We start from the raw sequence: 19,380 nt of genomic DNA, 5'->3' as shown, positions 1-19,380 counted from the left end.
CTGAGCTGTAGGTACCTAGGCGCTTCGAAGCTTTTAAGGATATTAATCCAAAAACCCATTTCCTTTCAACGGTGGCCGACATCGATCATATTCCTTAACGTAATTCAGTATTATATTGCTATGCAGCCATAGCAACATTCAATCCCGACATGCTGAACCACTACAAATGTTTGATAATAATTGATTATAATGGAACACTACGGTAATGGCACAGATGCAACCTTAGGCCTAAACGGGACCGGAAACCTCGTGTCGACAAGCAGGCTCGAAAGGGATGGAGAGGGAGACGTGTCGATGGTATCTCCGTTCGAAGCTACCTCCCTCCAGCGGAATCGTGGTCACCCTTGCCTCGGAAACGGAGTTTTGTGTCCGACCCTCCAATAGTCGAGAAAAACCGGTCAAACCAGCCGTTCGAGCAGTGAAGCCAGTATCAGTGGCAAGGAAAAAGCCATTCAATGCATTTTCGATAGCCGCAGCCGTGGCGGAGCTTTTTCGGAGACAATGGAGTACCGACTGAAGGAGTATTATGATCGGAAATGCTGGGTTTGCAAGCGGCCGTGGCGGACGGTTGAGGGCTGCCATGCTGCAGAAAAGTACAGCCTAGCTGTATGCCCGCCCGTATAACTTATTCCATGGACATCTGGCCCCTAATTTAGCTGCTAATCATGGTATTCATTCTGCTGAAGTTTAAAAGGCTATACCCTGCCATGCTCCAGCCTCGGTTGCGGACGGAAAGGCATGGCCCTTTGCATAGCCTGCCAGGAGGCCTTTGTAAACCCAGACCGGCTGCAACCCGAGCTACTGAGGCGGTAGATGAGATGGTAAAGGCTTCTGGTGCCAAGTCCTATAAATGGAACGCTGAGCACAAGCGGAGGAGATATCAGTGGGATGAAGAGTTCTGATTCTTCGAAAACTTTCGTGGGTGGGAAAGTCGTCGACGCTAGGCCTCGCATACACTAAAACCGGAAGCACTAGGACAGTGGGGCCGCTTATGACGTCGAACGACGCAACCAGACTGTGGTGCAGTGTTTTGTAATCTTTAACTGTGAAGCGTACTCGTTCTTTATATTTTAAGAGCATGCACACAACATTTTCGAGCCCTTTGTATACGCGTAACAGCCGATAGTAGAAATATATATTCCGCCTTGTTTACATCGATCGCAGTCTCAAATAAATTTGAATAGGCTGGCTGAGGCTTCCGGCCCCTGCTTTCTGCAGATCTAAGCCTGTTATAAGAATTCGATATTATTTACAAAACCTCAGTACCAATGTTTTGGGCACTCGTCTTCAAAGTACCTCCATTTCAATTTATAAAAGTCGGAAGGACGCCCGGAAACACAGGGCATAAATTTTCTTGGGCCTTGAAATTCAAATCTCTCGCCATACATACCAAAGAAGGCTCCTTCAACACCATGGCTTTCGCTCAAGATAAGTTCTCCTTCTCCAGTATCTGGGCAACCCGCTGAATCAGTCCCTTTCCATGCAAAGCGCATTTTGCTACCTGGGATGGCACTAGAAGCCACAGAATCGAATCTAATGTATCCGTCGTAACAGCCCGAGTCAAATTCACCCCAGATCGTCTCCCCGTCAATGTGTAGTCGCATAATTGTACCCTCCGCTTGCTCCGGCCATTCTTTTTCAGCTATCGGACATTTGATATTGTAGATACCTGTGATCTGTTTTCGCCATTGTTGCTGCCGTTCTACTGACATCGCTGCCCAACCGCTTTGTCTAGGTGTATCGTTAGTATGTTCAAAGTTCCGGATTTGGGTGTAACTGACACTTTTGATTTAGATTTCGAGGCTTTAGCTGTTGGGACTCCTTTGGTCGGTGGTCGTCCTCTCTTTTTTACGCCAGCATTTGAGGCTCTAGTGGATCTTGTAGGTCGCCCTTCTTCCCCGCCGGTCGCAGGGTTCTTGGGTGGTCGTCCTCTTTTCTTTGCGCTAGATTGTGGCGCCGCTGCGTTCGCATTTCTTGGTCGCCCTCTGCCCGCCATCGGAATAAAATGGTAAATTCTCTGGATATCTGACTTACAGCGATGGTTGCAAATAAAGTTGTTATGACAGGAAAGGGGTTACATTTCAGAATACAACACTTTAGTGAGTTGCAGTCATGGCGTTCTCGGCCGGTATTGGCGTTGACTACCGCAACACCATAAGCCTCTATATTTGGGAGAACCATCGATGATCGTGCGAAGTCTATCGTAGCTACCGCAAGGGAATATTTGCGGGAAGACAATTGAAGAGACAGTTTACTCCACCAGTCGAATAGCATTAGCGACACTTTTTATGCATTTTCCATATGGGCCCATCCACCAAACTTAACACGAACCAACAAGCCAAATACAAAGGGGATTTCTGTGTAACGTTCGCCAGATCCGCGCCGCCATAGAAGCTCTTGATTTCATCAGCGGCATTCTTATGGAGTGTGTACTGATACTACGAGTGGTATTCCGTGGCAAGAAGTGCGGGTGTGTTGCGCACGTTGTAAGCCAAGGTGGCGAGTGCTAACTAAAGATGTCGTTTTCTGGCATATACGGGAATCGATTTCCTGTTACAGCAATTCTATACTGTCAAACAATTCATCCACTGAAAATACCATACCATATAACAACCATCCGTCCGGATCGAGGTTAGATGTTGCGGCTGAAGGTGGCGTTCAATCCTTTATGATGGATCAAATCATTGCACCTGTAATGCAGGGTGGGCTAAGCCAAAGTACACAAAGTTTAGCATGGCTGGAAACAATCTAGAACCTCTTAAAGGCCTCCTTGGCCCTGCCAGGAGCTGGGCAAAACCGCGCTGCATTCGATCAACATTGACAATCCTCGTGTTACAGAATATAGCTACTTTCTACAGGCCATTAAAGTATAAGATATATTATTAATACGCCTTCCGAACCTCGCGAACACGCCTGCCGCCTTTGCTGCCAGTTACTTTAGCCTAGCGCTCATCCTTTTGGTTGCAATCAAGCGCTCAAGTCCCAACTGCCGGCGTCTCCATTGTCTCCGACTCAGACTACGAAACCGCGCGCCCATTATCCAAATATGTCTCTGGTATAATGGCGGGCTTGGTCGTGGAAACTCTGTCTTCGAAGATGTTGGCAAGGCGCTCGGATGCGGCCAATCCCCGATTAATGCCTGCTATTGTTCTGATCGGTTGACAGCCAGTGCTACAAACTATTTCAGTACTTGTATTAGCAATCTCTGCACTGCTATTACTGACCCCGTGGATCTGTCGAGCGCTCTAAGTATTTACGGACGATATTGTTCTACGGCAAATCAAATATCTGCGGCAGTAACCACTGGGGGCAACCCATACACCGGTTCTGGCACGAGTCCTTCAGCGACGTCTAGGTCTTCTCGTAAGCCTGCCTTTTTACCCCACCCTCGGCCTTAGATGTTGGATCTTCAAGGTTGCTAACTCTTCCGCACTTGAATTATATAGCTTCCCAAAATCTAGCCTCTATGAGTACGGGCTCATCTACGAGCGCGACAGCCGAAAATCTACGGGATTGACTTCTTCGGGTGGCGGTCTAACGACAACTTCAGAGATTATTCTAGGCGTAGAACTTGGAATCGGAATCCCATTGTTGATAATGGTTGCTGCGAAGAGGAGGGGGTAACGGTGACACTAACGGTGGTGTGGGTGGAATTGAGACGGGCCAAAGATATTAACCGGTTTTAGAACTGTTGTTGATGTGGTTGAAAAGGGTTATTCGGAGTGTGTATATAGAAACTGAGTATAACATGGTGTCGCCTCTGGCGCCGCATAATCTATTGTGGTTATCCTATTTGGAACAATATCGGCCTTTGATAAGCTTGAACTTGGTAATCTTAACATAAACTAGAACCATTGCCTGTTCATTTTGATCTATATCCTTATGGCATCAATATCACCAGAACTCTCGACAGGCTTCTTGTCAAAACTCTTCATCGGAACCAACCCCCATCTGCCGAACATGGCGCTGTCTTCGTCCCAGCCGTTACAATCCGTGGTTAACATCTTCTCACCAGTGAAAATAGCATTGGCACCGGCCATGAAGCACAGCGCCTGTTTTTCCTCCGACATAGTCTTGCGCCCAGCAGCGATTCGAATTATTGTCGCAGGCATGATAATTCTCGCGGTCGCAATCGTTCTCAGCACGCTGGGAAATGGAATGGGTGGTGTATCTCCTAGCGGTGTACCCTTGATAGGAACCAGGGCGTTGACGGGGAAACTTTCAGGGTGGGAAGGCAGAGTAGAAACGGTATGAAGAAGACCAATACGGTCTTCAGAAGTTTCTCCCAAACCGAGGATACCGCCGGAACAGACATTGATACCCGCATCGCGAACGTGGCTCAGAGTTTTGAGACGCTCATCGTACGTTCTCGTCGTGATAACATTGGGGTAGAACTCCCGACTGGTATCAACGTTATGGTTGTATGCCGTCAGGCCCGCATCCCTAAGTTGTTTCGCTTGTTCACCGTCAATCATACCCAAGGTGACACATACTTCCATACCCATTTCTTTCACACCCTTCACCATTTCGGTAATGTTCTTCAGACTATTCTTGCGCCCTCGCATATCTCGCCACGCGGCGCCCATGCAGAATCGTGTGCTACCGTTTTCTTTGGCGGTTCTGGCAGCCGCAAGGACGGACTCAACGGTTTCAACACGCTTGGCTTCCAAACCAGTGCCCTCTTGGTAACGTGTTGCTTGAGCACAGTAGGAGCAGTCTTCGGTGCAGCCGCCGGTTTTGATGTTCATCAGGGTGCATAATTGGACTTCACCGGGGCTGTGGAATCGACGATGGATAAGACTCTAACTTCGCCTTGTTAGTTAGCAGAGTATGTCCCAGCGTCTAGAATATTCGAGTGAATGCCGGTGTGGTTTCGGTAGAAGACTCACTGCTTGGTGCGCCAACTCCAACAATGGCTGATAATAAATCGCGGAAATTTCCTGTCTTGTCCAATTCTGTCTCGGGGCTGTAGCTGCTACGGCGTCTTGCAAAATTCTCTTTGCATTCTGTTGCCTGTCGAGATTCTGGACGACTTCGGGCTGTGGTCCAGGGTCGTGGGCTTCAGGCGGGGTGAAAGCGACCGCGGTGTTCTTGCGAAATTGCTTCACCAGGCGGATAGCCGGCCTGGAGTCAATAACCGTCGGTCGCAGCCTAGCTATTTGTAAGAGGCCGAGGCTGCTGGAAACTACAGACGGCCGCATCTTTTCTATACGAGCTGTGTGCTAACAGTTGTCGTCTGTATGTATACAAAGTAGTTGGAGAAGAGCAATTGGCTTCGCACCGGGGGCAGCTCAGTAAACCAATCAAGCTGTTGGGATTGCAATCCGCCAGACCAATTTCTCCGATTCGGCCTAGATGCCGATGAGTGGCTCCGTTATCCGACTGGCTACCGAGGCCGCCACATCCAAGCGAACGCGGGCGTTAGAAATCTTACGGCCTTTATAGCCAATCAGTGATCACAGTCCGACTGTGTTATTTTGTAAACACAACACACAACTGGTGTCATTTCCAGGCGGCTAGGCGCAATCTGGAAACCATCTCTATCGCCAAGTTTAACTTGATCAATTGGCTGTGCTTCGCGACGGATTCCTACTGAAAACTGGGCTTACAAAACATCAAAGCTCCTGCAATTAGGGTTTACAGAAAATTCCCGAAAAGAATATTCACAATCTCAACGTTTGGGCTATTCGATACACGCTTTGAAACTCCACTAATACCCCGTATTCCCACACCATCGACGTCACCACAGGGTGACATCACTAAAAGGTGACGTCACTGAGGGTGACCTCCCATCCCTAGAGAAGCATGAAATAAGGTTTCAGCTATTGTTATGACAGATGCTGAACGATCCCCGCTTCGTTTATCATAAAGGCTTACTCCCGCATTTTCTCATTAACTCAGCAGCTCGAAATTTGCATTTCTCTTAAATTGACAACTAACTACGATCGACATGGACGACTCCGATTTTGAAGTGATCGACTCTGGGGCAGGGTTAAGCGATGCAACCTTGGAGGACCTCAATTTCCCTACACTGGCGAATCGCCATAAGCCTCATCCTGCTTGGCAAGGCCACGAAGATAAACTCGTCGGTATAGTGGATATGGGAAGGCAAGTCCTTACAAACATCAGCCGACAGTATGTTGCTAATAACAACGATGTGACAGTAATGGGATCCGCTTTTCTATCACAGATTTATCTGCTTCTCGAGCGCGAATTCTCCCCACTGTCTTGGTATACAGATCCCCAATCTCTCTCTACAATGCTCAGTTTGATCCGGATTCTGGAGAGCAAATTCCAATACCTGATGAAGTCATTGAATCGGTCTGTGCTCTTCTTAACCGATTTCTTATAGTATGTGGGGAAATTGGAGTCGACAAAAAAAACATTCATGTTATCGCAACAGAGGCAACACGTAAGGCTCTTAACTCGGGTCAGTTCTTGAAAGCCATCAAGGATGCTACAGACTTAGAAGTTGAGTTGCTACCCAAACATGAGGAAGGTGAAATCGGAGCCTTGGGTATTGCAAGTGGCTTTTGGAATATGGAAGGGCTTGCGATGGATTTGGGAGGTGGCAGCACTCAACTCACTTGGATGGTGAGTCAGGGTGGCAACATTAGAATCAGTCCACGTGGGAGCTTCAGTTTTCCGTACGGCGCAGCTGCACTTACGAAGAAGCTCCATGATCTACGGGAAGGCAAAAATGAGGACAAAAGGGAAGAGGCTGTTAAAAAGTTTCGAGAGGAGATGATCAAAAACTTCCGTTCGGCATACAATAATCTACAAATCCCAGAAAGCTTGGTAGAGAGAGCACAAAGAGAAGGAGGCTTCAACATCTACCTGTCGGGAGGCGGATTTCGAGGCTGGGGATATTTGCTACTATACCTCAACCAATCGCATGGCAAGCACTATCCCATATCGATCATCAATGGGTATACCGCTGGGAGCGAGGAATTCGAAGATACCAAAACCCTCAAGTCCGTCGCTCACGCGGCCAAGAAGGTTTTTCGAGTTTCGGATCATCGACGAGCCCAAGTTCCAGCTGTAGCATTCTTAATAAATGTTCTCACCGAGGCTATTCCTTATGGGATCAAGGAAGCCCATTTCTGTCAAGGAGGAGTCCGTGAGGGATACTTGTTTAAGCAGCTTCCTCCGTCCATCAGGTCGCAGTCACCTTTGGAAGTGGCTACTAGCACCTTTGCACCTTGCTCACGCGACCAAATTCAAGCGCTAATCAAATTTGCGATCCCAGGCCCTTCGAGGAACCAAACGAGAAAGTTTCCCGACCGGTTCCCCGAGCATGTGATTAATTCATTTGTAAATGTCATGTATGCTCATATGTTCATGTCAAAAGAGACGGCTAGCACAACGGCGTTGTACTCGACGAGTGTGGGATTGATATCTTCCGCGCACGGATTATCTCATCAAGACCGTGCTCGACTTGCGTTAATGCTAGAGTCAAGGTACAGAGGCGAGCTCCCACCCAGAGAAATGGAGTTCCGCGATTCGCTACGGAAACTCATTACTCCCGAAGAAGTTTGGTGGGCAGGCTATTTAGGAAGAGTTGGGTACTTGATCACACGATTATATCCAGCCGGGGAGATTGATGAGGCGAAACCGAGAGTAGTCTTTTCTGCCGATTGGTCATGGAACTTGGGAAGAGATAAGAATAAGAACGGTTTGGTGCTCACGATATCCATTCAAAAGAAGAAAAATGACCCGGCAAAACTCAAACAGGCTCTCAAGGAGCATGTTTACATTATCGAAAAGGTCGGAAAGAAAAAGAATTGGATTGGCAATGACCCATGGGGGATGAGGGTAAAAGTTGATGTTATCGAAGAGGGAATCCTACAAAATGGTCAGATATTGCATGATTGTCAATGTTGCAAAATCTAGTGATTACATGCTAGGTGGGGGAGGAGAGATCTATATCTTTAAGCAAATATCTTCATAGTGAATATATGAAATTCGAACTTTACTGTAACTTCCATAGCTAGTCGTATTAGATAGGCTGTAGTCATAGATAACGCTTATAATGAGTATATAGTCTCGCATGCTTATACTGACTAATATAGTATTTCACTCCGCACACAGTCACGGTCTTTCCGTCTACAAAATAATCAAAAATTTACTCATTCTGGATGACTCAGTGACCCTCAATCGTCCCTAACTTGTAGTTTCAATCGGAATTAGGGGCCATACTGATGTTATTGTGTCGTTCAAACCCGTCCCGCATGACGAGCCATGATATTCCGGTACCCGCATGTATTATAAGGAAAGACGACGACCAACCAATGTTGCAGTCAACCCACAACAACAAAACGACCACTAGATAACGGTGCATACATCTGACAGAAATCCTGACAGATCAGTAAATAAAGAATCATTCCTTATCTTCCAAATGTTGGATTGTAAGAGTGATATTAGTCGGTAGCTACGTAGCCCGCGGCATCGTTATTTCATCATTTGGAACTCTTTCTGATGGCATAGTGATCCCAAAGCCTGCCTTGTTTTTCTTGGGCGGCGAGGCCAGAACCGGCCGGCTTCTAGATGGGTGTGTTTCACTCGAGGGCAGAGCTCTCGATGTAGGTCGGTTGCGGCACTTTCTATGTCAGTTTGAATCAGGACGGGAGCAGAGAAACGTAAACGCCTGGACAGTTTCAACTTGCAGAGGGTGTTTAACTCTTCTGCAGCCTATTAATAGCCCTAAAACAGAAATTTAATGCTAAGCTAATTAAGCTCCTTGATTATTCCAAATCGTAATCAGCCTCAAGCTGACATGTTCGCTTGAAGTACAAATTACTAAGCATGTGAAAGTATGTACCCTCTCCGTTATCATTCTGTCCGGGCGTAAAGAGCTACAACTGACCTCTAAATTGGAAGTGTGGTAGCTAGTGTATACGAGAACCTAGGTCCCTTTAAATTTTAGCTTTGGCTAGTATGGAACATGCCGTGCGACAAAATCCAACAAGGTGGTGATCTTGGGCGTTGCTGAGCATCACACATGCCTCACCGCCGCGTTGGTTTCCGTGCCGCTGTTACATTTGACGTCAGTAATAGTTCGTTAACGGTTGCTGCCCAGCCTTGGTTAAACAGAATTGGGTTTGGCCAAATGAAGTTCCTAAAATAAACAGACAATCACCAATTCGTCCAACAGGGCGACTATAGTTCTATTTAATCAAGGGCAGGATAGTTTCTTCAGCATCTCTGATAGCATCTATAATCTCTCCCTTTTCCTCAACAACTTAAACTTCTCTGCAATACTAGTACTATCGACCACAATGCGTCTAGCAATTATCATTATTACTCTCATTTACTCTATTTTCGCAGGTGCGGCTCAAGTTGGGTACGGCTGCAACCGCGACAACTGTCTGAGAGGTACATACAATATTTGAAAGCCACTTTAAGGGTCGTCCTATACGCTTAGAGACTAATCGTCATGGTATAGCTGTCATTGCTAGCGCATTTCCAAATAGAAATGGTGCTGCCGATTGTTCGTCGTTCCTCTTAACAACGGTCACGCCAGCGGCACGGTGTGTATACCTTAATCTTTACTTTCCTCTTCTATTAAGGCTGTGGGCTGCAACATGTCATGAATGTAGAGCTGGGATAATCGATAAGAAGCAAAAACGTAGTAGGCAAAAATCAAGTACTAATTTTCTGTAGAACCGTCACTATAACCAAGAAAACTACGACAACTGTCTTCGCCACCAACAACATCGGCTATCGTAATATTAAAGCTAGACCAGTCACCGTGATTCCATCTAGAATCCCGGCGTACGCTGCTGCGTGTTCGGGGAGCGCTCGGTACTCCAGCGCTTGCTCGTGTATCGGCGTAAGGCCCTCAACAACTACTGCGCGAACTCCTACGAAAACGGTTACAGTTACACGTACATTTACCAAGCATTGCAAAGTGCAGTGCAAGACTAGATGCGGATGGAACTAGGGCCGTTAATCAATATAGTCCGAATTTGGATCAGTTTTCGGATTATTAAATATTTTTGGACAGCGATCTAACCAGAATGCTCCAGTATTTATCTTTATGACTTAATGCATTAAATAATATTGTTGCGGTTTACAAATTAATCATTCTCTATTATTCTGATTTTCATCGGCAGCTACACTCGGATTCTCGTTAGGCTATGTTGCGAAGTTAATGGATCGAATGTTTTGTGAATGCGGCACAAATGCCAGTGCTTGAAGTTTTTTGTATTATTGAAACCCATATCAAACACACACAATTATATCTAAGACATGTTTTGATTACAGCTTGGCGCGATATATATAAACCCTCAGACTTCTTAAATAAAAAACTTAGAAAGCTGGTAAAAGATATAATCTTTTATCGTTCGCCAAAAATCTTTCTGTCGAGCTACGGTGTACTACGAGGCTAGTCGAGGGTGCTCGAGGGGTGAAGGATCGTATCGTAGGGAGTAGAATCAACTTAAATTATCTAGTGCCGATCCAAGTCGTCACTGGAGGGTAGTTATATATACACATTCGATATACATGAAGTCGGGCGTCCGGAGGACGCCCTGCCGTGAAAACTCTGCAGTTCTGCTTTCAAGGAAGTTCGTGTGTTGTCGTGTGATATTTCGGATACTGCACTCTGTGTTAGAATCCAAGGCCAGCGCCACAGGCATCTTTGGCTGCGGCAATCGAAGGTTTGAACATTGATGGTCCGAAATCAGACCCCGGTGCAACTTCATCCTCATCCTCATCACAAGCTACCACCAATTCAACCAGACTTACTACCATCAGCAGCGAGGCAACCAACACAATGCCTCAGTCTATAGCAGCTGAGCTCAAAAGCGCTGCCAGGCCAAAGGAATTGACATCTATTCTTCCACAGCTCTGGTTTGGCCGAACCCTGGCTCATCTTTGGATACCACGCCAGGAGAAGATTCAACCGGGTTGAGATTTCCCATTTTGGACCTGAGGAACCAACTCGCCTTGAAGAAGATGGCCAGTACTATCGCAGGGTTAAGAGGTCTTGTCAAGGGAAATAGGGGTCACCCTGCGTCGCCATTTTCGAAGATCGAGGATCATCGTCAAGAACTATCAGAGTATATGCTTCGAAGTCAGCCGACAAACGACCGTTACCAGAATATTTGATCAAGACATTCTGGACTTCGTGAGGTATGCATGAGCAGCGTTGTCGAAAATCATACTTGGAAACCTTGTTATGTCTACAATAGTTAATAATGATGTTTGTGAGTCTTGGATGTATGAACATATCCTACGCGCACAACGCCATTGTATCGCTTTTTCTGCCAAATGATACACGTTTCCTTAGTCAGGTAACTTTATCAAATAGGCCACTTAGGCATCCCAAGAAGGGTTTTTGCTATAATAGATACGCAAAGGTCTCTTGTGTCGCTATCCCTCGATGCTTCCGCCAATCAATGATTTCTAATATAGGCCACAGGATCGTAAGCATGTCTAGTATGTGAAGTAATATCATATAAGCTCTTGAACTGCACTTGTAAAGGGTTGAGGCCCCGAAAAAGAATCAGCGTAGAGAGATTTGTCCTAGAACAGTCTCGGCGAAGCTTGTAAACGGGCGCTAAGGATGGTACGGCTGTTAAGCATGGCTGGCTCGTAGGATAATACGAGCTAGTCTCGGTCGCATACATCCCATTTCACTTGACAAAGACGAAAGAGATCCAGGAACTCGGTGGATCGCGAACTAACCCCTTCGCATAGGCTTATAACGGTTTTAGACGCATATGGATTCGAATCGGATGTGTTTCGCGATTGTCTCCTGACGAAATTTGATTTATGTTAACTTGTAGATTCTACCTATACATCTTCTCGACTTTTATTGAATTATCGAATTCGATTAAATATAATCCTTTCCATTTATTTTGACAGGGAGCATGTTCTAGCTCGAGGTTACACAAAAGATATTTAGCAAAAGAAGCAACATGTCATGTGACGGTTTGAGGTTTGCCGTTAGACCACGTTGGCAAAAACGCCGGAACTATCGAGTACACACTCAACTCCTCAAACTCTATATAAACGGATTTTGGAGTCGAACCCGGCCCTGTCTGGCCGTCTCGTTACACAACAGAATACCGGTTGCAGGCCCAAGAAAATGTCCATATATCCTTTCGAACTGGCAATTCGGTAATTTGCTGTTTGGCAAGAGTAATTTTGGTATCCTTTGTTCGTACAATTCTGTTCGAGTTCTTTGCCACGACTTCTTTCTCGCATTCGTTTCTAGTATGGCTGTCTTTCAAGCATAATATGCACGGTTAGAAGTTCCACCCATGTATGCGTTGTTAGAATGACACATTCCAGCTTCGCTCATAATAACGAGTTGTAGCCCTCGCAAAAAAAAAAAGGACACTGAATTCACCACTGATTCCATTCCGCGATTAAGAAAAATAAAGCTTTCAAACTACTCCATAATATGTTATACTTATATTTATGTAATAATTACCACAAAAGACCAACTTGCGGCTTGTATCAAGGGAATGGCATGCTGCAAAGGTCTCTCAAGCAAGGATAGCGATCAAGACTAGCAAACCACCTGTCGCTCCTAAGTTATAGCTATTCTCTCTGGGTGTTAGTATTGGGCCTGTTATTGCTGCAGGGGTGGTTCGAGGGGCTAGCTGGCCTATGCCAGATTATATGTTCAGGTATGGTCACATCTTCTTCTTTATCTTTGATTTCACCATGCATATGCTGCAGGAATTAACACGCGCACGACTCCTTCTTCTACGATCAAGCATGTTTTAAAAAATAATGGAAGTTGTAGGATCAATCTCTAATGTATGTTAGTCATTAGCAGTGTACTAAGTCGTACTAAATACATGATGTTTATGTAGTTTGATTTTAGTTTAAAATGAGCTTATAGCAGTCACTAGAGATCTCGATGACTATCATCGGGTATAAATTTCGAAATACCTGCATAGAGGCTATATGTTCAGTAATTATGCCAAAAGAGCCAAAAGAACTTGCTTTCATACAACTTTAGGGTATGAGTAAGTTTAATCTCGTTAAGAATATATCCGCGTATACAGTGGTTCGAGACTGCCCTCGGTTCGAGAGCTGGATGTCTACAAGACTGCAACGCAAACATAATATTTGAGCCAAAGAGACTCGCATTTCGAACCGATTGCAGGATTCCAGCTGTATAGCTGCCGGAAGGTTATTTTGAACTTTGTCTGAATGCTCGCGCAGTTGTCATTCCCTTGGACGTATCAGAAGCCCTTGCAATTTTTCGTCATACCGGTCTGAATAGGTGGGGGTGTAGTAACCCCATTTCCAGTTGTTGTAGGTTTCTTCGGGGTCGTTGTAGCTTTTGTCGTTGTCGTCACTTTCTTGGCCGTCGTCGCAGCACTTATTAGTTCGACACAAATCCAGCATTGTGCCCATAGACCTGAGCAATTGCTCTTAACTGCCGGATTCCAGGCGACAAGTTGGGCTTGAGTTATCCCGTATTTCGTTAATATAGCGGCGCAAGTATCTCCACTCTGAACGAGTCTGAACCCTTTGCAATTCGTTGTCATTCCTGCTTGGAAAGGAGTTGGGGTTGATACGCCATTTCCTGTAGTCGTCTTGGCTATTGTAGATTTTGTCGTCGTTGCAGTTATAGGAGTCACTGTGGTTGTTCCCACGCAAATCTAAGCAAATATGTTAGCAGCGCCTCGGTACGGTTCAGCTACCATGCGAGTTATTAGAAGTGTAGTTACTTACGTAGACGTTGACCCAAAGTCCAGTACAATCGCTGTTTATGGATTTATTTCAGGCGAATAGTTGGGCCAGGGTAGCCCCAGTTTTGCTCGTGATCACGACGCAGGTATCACCGAAATTTACAAAATGCCTTTCCCAAGATATTAAAAATCGATGAACACCCACCAACAAGGAAGCTGTCAAAGGTATGGTATAGACCAGTTACCATTTATTACAGTTGGCAATCATCTGGCCTTGAGTCGGAGTAGGTGTTTGGATTCTATTTCCGGTCGTGGTCGCGACTGGAGGCCCCGCAGTCGTTGATATGGCTGTGGTGGATTTCGTCGTTGTACGGGTGGTAGTGGGCGGGACTGATACCCCAGGCCGAGTATATGTCATTACAAGTGATACCACCTTCACTTAACGTATACTAGGTGCAATACTCAGTGGTAATAGTAGCGGTAGGACCAGGAGGAGAATTTTGGCGCTTTTGGTAGGCTGCGGCTCCGCTAACCAGCGCGATAGATGATGCAATCACGTCTGTTGTCAATATCAAAGCATTTTTCTGTATTATCAATTGTAATAATTAATGCGAAGGTAACAAAAGTATAGATCGCCGAAAACAGTAGTTGAGGAGCTGGAAAGCCGTTAATTTTTGGTTCGTATCAAGCATACCAACCAAGAAACCAGCGAGCTTATAACTCCACCCAAAGACTACTAACAAGGTTTAAATTAAGTCAGCTTCGTGGACTCAATTTTGAGCAACTCCAAATTGCAACAGAAAGATTGGGACCTTACGCAAGGGCAGGGCTGCACTACCCTGACAGCTGACAAAGCTGAGCCATACCACACATTCGCTTCAAAAATTTTTTCCAGGAATGTTTTGATAATGGCTCATGATATCATGGTTTATCCGGCGGGGAGATTTAAGTGAGGAGGCGCCTGGGCCAGATCCGCATATATCTGCCTAAAGCGATCTTGCCACTGGCGACGCGAGAGCGAAGGCTGACCCGGTGAGGTGTTACATGACTTTGCAGTGCACCCAAATACGAAAGGAACAGTCGATAGTGGAGATCTCGTATAATGGCGCTCGCTGAGCTCCGACGGGAGCCCGATATTAGAAGCCTTGCATCGGACTGTCGTCTGGGATTGGATTGGTATTACAAGGTACCCTACCGTGATATTCACTGTATCTCTATGGAGCTAATTAAGGCGACGGATACTGATTGTCTCGACTGTGTCGTGGGTTAACATCAAGAAGTTGGATAGATCTTCACATCTTTCCGAGGAGGAACGTTATCGTCAACTGGCCATTGAATATATTAGGCTTGGAATCGATGGCCGTCGGGTTAACGGGAACTTCCTCGATTTTTTATCCTGTTGCAACATTGTTGCTAATGATTGTCTTCCAATGCCACAGCCATACGACGAGCGAGCGCATCAATAATTCATGGTCGGTTCTGACGGCAGCGTGCCTTCGAGGCGCTGTGCTAGAGAGTACGAGTTAAGGATCCTCCCGAGAGTCCCTGGTTCTCTCTATACGAATAGAGAGCGGTTTTCCGGCTGTCATAACAACACTTTACAATCCAATGCTTTGTTGTTTCGGACCTGGTTTGGCGACAAGGATTATTCGATCTCACGCTCTAACGAGTTATACGAGAAGTTTGTGTTGCCGGTGTGGTTCGCAGCCCGGTAGGATACGTTATAGCTCTGTTGTCAGAATCATATTAGGCCATGGATTGGAAGCAAGTGATCTGGAGTGACGAAACCAGCGTTGTTCTTGGGCAGCGGCGTGGGAGCTACCGAGTGTGTTGCTTTCGCATCCCGGGGTTCTCTCTTTACATATCCCGGGTGTTCTCGCTACCCTCCGAATTATAATTATATCGTATTCTGCAGAATACAGCGTAATGTCTTGCATCACACACCTAACCTGACTAGGGCTTGGCAAGTCTGTTGATATTGAATTGCTAGGACCTCGCAGCTATTGTCTCGCCAGCTCAGTCTCCTTTGTGAAAATTGTACAGCTGCTTTTTTTCTCGCGTTGTGCCTTTTTGTGGGTCACGCCAAGAACGTTTCCACCCCGCTTTTCTGACAGAAACCGCCAATAGCTGAGATTTATAGATAGGAAAGGCACGATACTTCCCCATTTCATGATCAATGGAGTATTAAATCCGGATTCACGAGGAGCGTCAAATTCTACACAAAATGGACCCACTCTCAATCACGGCCAGTATCATTGCAGTGATTCAAGCTATCGGCAGTTGCTGGAAAATCTATTCGAGCATCAAGGATGCTAAAGGCGATATTGAAGAGCTCCAAAAAGAGGTTAACAGTGTCAAGAAACTCGTTGACTGCGTGAGAAAAGAGCTTATTAACGACTCAAAGGGTCTCAAGCTTTCCACGTCCGAGGAACTAAACAATGCGCTCGAGGGCTGCAGTTTCGAGCTACAAAGGCTTAAAGACAAGCTGGGCCCGGAAAAGAAATCTAAGTTCTTCGGCATCGTCAAAGAGCGTGTCAAATGGCCTTTGACAGGTCCTGATGCGTTCAAAATTGTCCAAAACCTCAAAACCTGGAAACAATCTATCAATTTAGCCCTGAGTATAGATCAAACGTAAGTCGACCAAATACCGCCGAGACCAGCTGAGGTGGAGGTTAACGTAATTTAGAGTCCAATTACGGAACGTCAATCAAAAACTCGACTTTGCGAGCCTTCCTTCCGCCGAGGGAGCAGCCTACGGGAGCTTTAAAGATCAGCATGAGCCGGAGTGCTTGCCCAATACCAGAGTTAAGCTGCTAAAGGATATCGGGAAATGGGTGGAAGACCCACAGGGAAAATGTGTCTTCTGGTTGAGCGGCGTGGCAGGGACAGGAAAATCTACGATTTCACGAACCATTGCCAAAGAGCTCAAAGAGAAAGACCAGCTTGCGGCGAGCTTCTTCTTCAGAAGAGGTGAAAGAGACCGAGGAGACGCTTCAAAGTTTTTCACAACGCTCGCGTCTCAACTAGCCAACCACATCCGCGATATCACTCCAAGTATACAAAACGCAATCAATACAGAACCTGGAATCGCGAGCATGGGTCACGGAGAGCAGTTTAACAAATTGATCTTTAACCCTCTCTCGCAACTCAGACGCCCTCCCTCACAACTAGGAAGCCCATCACCCTTAACTATTAAGGTCGTTTTGGTAATTGATGCACTGGATGAATGTGATCGCGAAGCCGATCAGCAGCTTATCGTTTCCCTTTTATCGCGCTTAAGGGAGATAAAGACAGTTGAGATGCGCGTTTTCCTGACGAGCAGACCGGAACTACCACTGCGTCTTGGTTTCAAAGAATTATCTGGAGATATCTATCAGAACATGATTTTACATGAAATTCCTGGGGTTGAAGAAGATATCGCTTTATTTCTGAAAGCTGAATTCAAAAAAATACAGATAGCTTATTCACTACCGTTTGAGTGGCCAGAAAACGAGAATATTCAGAAATTAGCAAAAATGGCTGTACCGTTATTCATTTTTGCCTCGACAGCTTGTCGTTTTATCGCTGACAGCGACCCCAAAGACCAGCTCGAGATTGTGATAAGCTATCAATCAGAGTGGCACGTGTCGCAACTGGAGGGGACCTACTTGCCAATATTACATCGACTAAAGAAGAACGCCCCCTCGTACAAGACTCTAGTAACAGAATTTAAGCAAATAGTCGGGACAATCATAAACCTCGCAAGCCCACTTTCGATCCCCTCGCTATCGAAGCTTTTGGCCATCTCAGACAGAAAAATTAACGGCAGACTAATTCCATTACACTCTGTCCTCGACGTCCCTACGTCTGCCTTTGACGTAACTACGCAAGTCAACCTGCACGCACCTGTTAGGATGTTCCATCTATCCTTTCGAGATTTTCTCTCCGATCAGAGCCTTCGTGACAATCACGAGTTCTGTGACTTCTGGATAGATGAAAAGGAGGCCCATAGGAGTATTTACAAGAAATGTGTCGAACTCATGTCGAACCCTAATGGCCTAAGAAAGAACATATGCGATTTAAAATCACCTGGAACGTTACGATCTACTATAGATAAAGGGCTTATTGAACAGTGTTTACCACCAGAACTTCAATATGCTTGCCGCTATTGGGTATATCACTTGCAACAAAGCGCGGATAGCATTAACGACAATAGTCAAGTGTACGAATTTCTACGAAAACATCTCATCCACTGGCTTGAGGCAGTCAGCTTGTCGGGTGAAATGAGTGAGATGGTTCAGATCGTCGAAACCTTAAGCTCAATAGTGGGTGTAAGTCGATTTGTTTTCCTCACCCTCTCAAAAATACTCATCGGTTTTTACTAGATTGAGAACGGCAAGGATACATCAGCCCTAATTCACGATATAAAGCGATTCGTGCGTCAAAACCAAAGTATCATTGATCAAGCACCCTTGCAAGCATACTGGTCCGCTCTTATTTTCGCACCGAAGAAAAGTATTGTAAGGTCTATTTTTAATTTAGAAGAGACAATTCCGGGGGCAAGCCAGTTGCCTAGAATTCAAGATCAGTGGGATGCTCTACTACAGACGCTGGAGGAGCATACGAGGTCAGTTAACGGCGTCGTATTCTCTGCCGACGGCAAAGCACTGGCGTCGGCATCGAGTGATAGCACGGTTAGAATCTGGAACGCGGCTACTGGAGTTTTATTACAGACATTAGAGCATACGAGCTCAGTTAATAACGTTGCATTCTCTGTCGACAGCAAAACGCTAGCGTCGGCATCGAGTGACAATACAGTTAAGATCTGGAACACGACTACTGGAGCTTTATTGCAAACGTTGGAACATACGAGCTCGGTTAATAGTGTTGCATTCTCCGCCGACGGTAAAACGTTGGCGTCGGCGTCGAACGATTACACGGTCAGGATTTGGAACGTGGCTACCGGAGTTTTATTGCAAACGTTGGAACATACAAGCCCAGTTAATAGCGTTGCATTCTCCGCCGACGGTAAAACGCTGGCGTCGGCGTCGAACGATTACACGGTCAGGATTTGGACCGTGGCTACTGGAGTTTTATTACGGACGTTAGAGGGGCATACGAACTGGGTTAGCAACGTCGCATTCTCCACAGATTGTAAAACGCTGGCGTCGGCGTCGAACGACTGCACGGTCAGGATTTGGAACGTGGCTACTGGAGTTTTATTACGGACGTTAGAGGGGCATACGAACTGGGTTAGCAACGTCGCATTTTCCACAGACGGTAAAACGCTGGCGTCGACATCAAGCGACCACACAATCAGGGTCTGGGACACGGCTATTGGAGCTTTATTGCGGACGCTAGAAGGGCATACGGAGAGGGTTAATGGCGTCGCATTCTCCGCCGATGGCAAAACGCTAGCATCGGCGTCGGACGACCACACAATTGGGATCTGGGACGCGGCTATCGGAACTTCACTACAGACGATAGAGGGACATACAAGCTCAGTTAATAACGTCGCATTCTCCGCAGATGGTAAAACGCTGGCATCGTCATCAAACGACCACACAATCAGGGTCTGGAACACGGCTGTTGGAGCTTTATTGCGGACGCTAGAAGGGCATACGGAAAAGGTTAATGGCGTCGCATTCTCTGCCGACGGTAAAATGCTGGCATCAACGTCACACGACCGCACGGTTAAGATCTGGAATGTAGCTACTGGTGCTTTACTGCGGACGGTACAGCA

General features: G+C 46.1%; 6 protein-coding genes across 6 annotated transcripts in view; 3 read left to right on the top strand and 3 right to left on the bottom strand.

Annotated features, from left to right (window-relative positions):
• Positions 1–625: 625 nt before the first annotated feature.
• DFL_000006 (uncharacterized protein) lies at positions 626–1,996 on the bottom strand (the record flags this gene model as incomplete). The annotated part of the gene is made up of 4 exons (XM_067635342.1): positions 626–640; positions 702–940; positions 1,391–1,731; positions 1,782–1,996. The coding sequence occupies 4 exons, from the start codon at positions 1,994–1,996 to the stop codon at positions 626–628; spliced, it is 810 nt and encodes a 269-aa protein (XP_067494526.1).
• A 1,876-nt stretch (positions 1,997–3,872) lies between these two features.
• Positions 3,873–5,201, bottom strand: DFL_000005 (uncharacterized protein; the record flags this gene model as incomplete). Its single annotated transcript, XM_067634189.1, has 2 exons — positions 3,873–4,802; positions 4,890–5,201. The coding sequence occupies 2 exons, from the start codon at positions 5,199–5,201 to the stop codon at positions 3,873–3,875; spliced, it is 1,242 nt and encodes a 413-aa protein (XP_067494525.1).
• Positions 5,202–5,950: 749 nt separating this feature from the next.
• Positions 5,951–7,893, top strand: DFL_000004 (uncharacterized protein; the record flags this gene model as incomplete). Its single annotated transcript, XM_067633021.1, has 2 exons — positions 5,951–6,108; positions 6,165–7,893. The coding sequence occupies 2 exons, from the start codon at positions 5,951–5,953 to the stop codon at positions 7,891–7,893; spliced, it is 1,887 nt and encodes a 628-aa protein (XP_067494524.1).
• Positions 7,894–9,278: 1,385 nt separating this feature from the next.
• Positions 9,279–9,943, top strand: DFL_000003 (uncharacterized protein; the record flags this gene model as incomplete). Its single annotated transcript, XM_067631867.1, has 3 exons — positions 9,279–9,375; positions 9,446–9,530; positions 9,664–9,943. 3 exons carry the CDS (start codon positions 9,279–9,281, stop codon positions 9,941–9,943), a joined length of 462 nt encoding a protein of 153 aa, XP_067494523.1.
• A 3,262-nt stretch (positions 9,944–13,205) lies between these two features.
• On the bottom strand, positions 13,206–13,926 carry DFL_000002 (uncharacterized protein; the record flags this gene model as incomplete). Its single annotated transcript, XM_067630716.1, has 3 exons — positions 13,206–13,628; positions 13,702–13,732; positions 13,904–13,926. 3 exons carry the CDS (start codon positions 13,924–13,926, stop codon positions 13,206–13,208), a joined length of 477 nt encoding a protein of 158 aa, XP_067494522.1.
• A 1,956-nt stretch (positions 13,927–15,882) lies between these two features.
• The window catches only part of DFL_000001 (uncharacterized protein), a gene marked incomplete at both ends in the record, with an annotated part of 4,186 nt that continues 688 nt past the window's right edge, over positions 15,883–19,380 (top strand). Inside the window, 3 exons of the mRNA XM_067629550.1 lie at positions 15,883–16,289; positions 16,345–17,968; positions 18,023–19,380. The exon at positions 18,023–19,380 is cut by the window's right edge and continues 688 nt beyond it. Coding sequence (XP_067494521.1) covers positions 15,883–16,289; positions 16,345–17,968; positions 18,023–19,380 — 3,389 coding nt within the window. The remainder of the gene's footprint in view (positions 16,290–16,344; positions 17,969–18,022) is intronic.

The sequence above is a fragment of the Arthrobotrys flagrans genome (assembly GCF_004000055.1).
Source record: "Arthrobotrys flagrans strain CBS H-5679 chromosome Unknown unitig_15, whole genome shotgun sequence".
Lineage (NCBI taxonomy): Eukaryota > Fungi > Ascomycota > Orbiliomycetes > Orbiliales > Orbiliaceae > Arthrobotrys > Arthrobotrys flagrans.
Note: the sequence above shows the minus strand (reverse complement) of the source record. Positions and strands in the feature narration are given on the sequence as shown.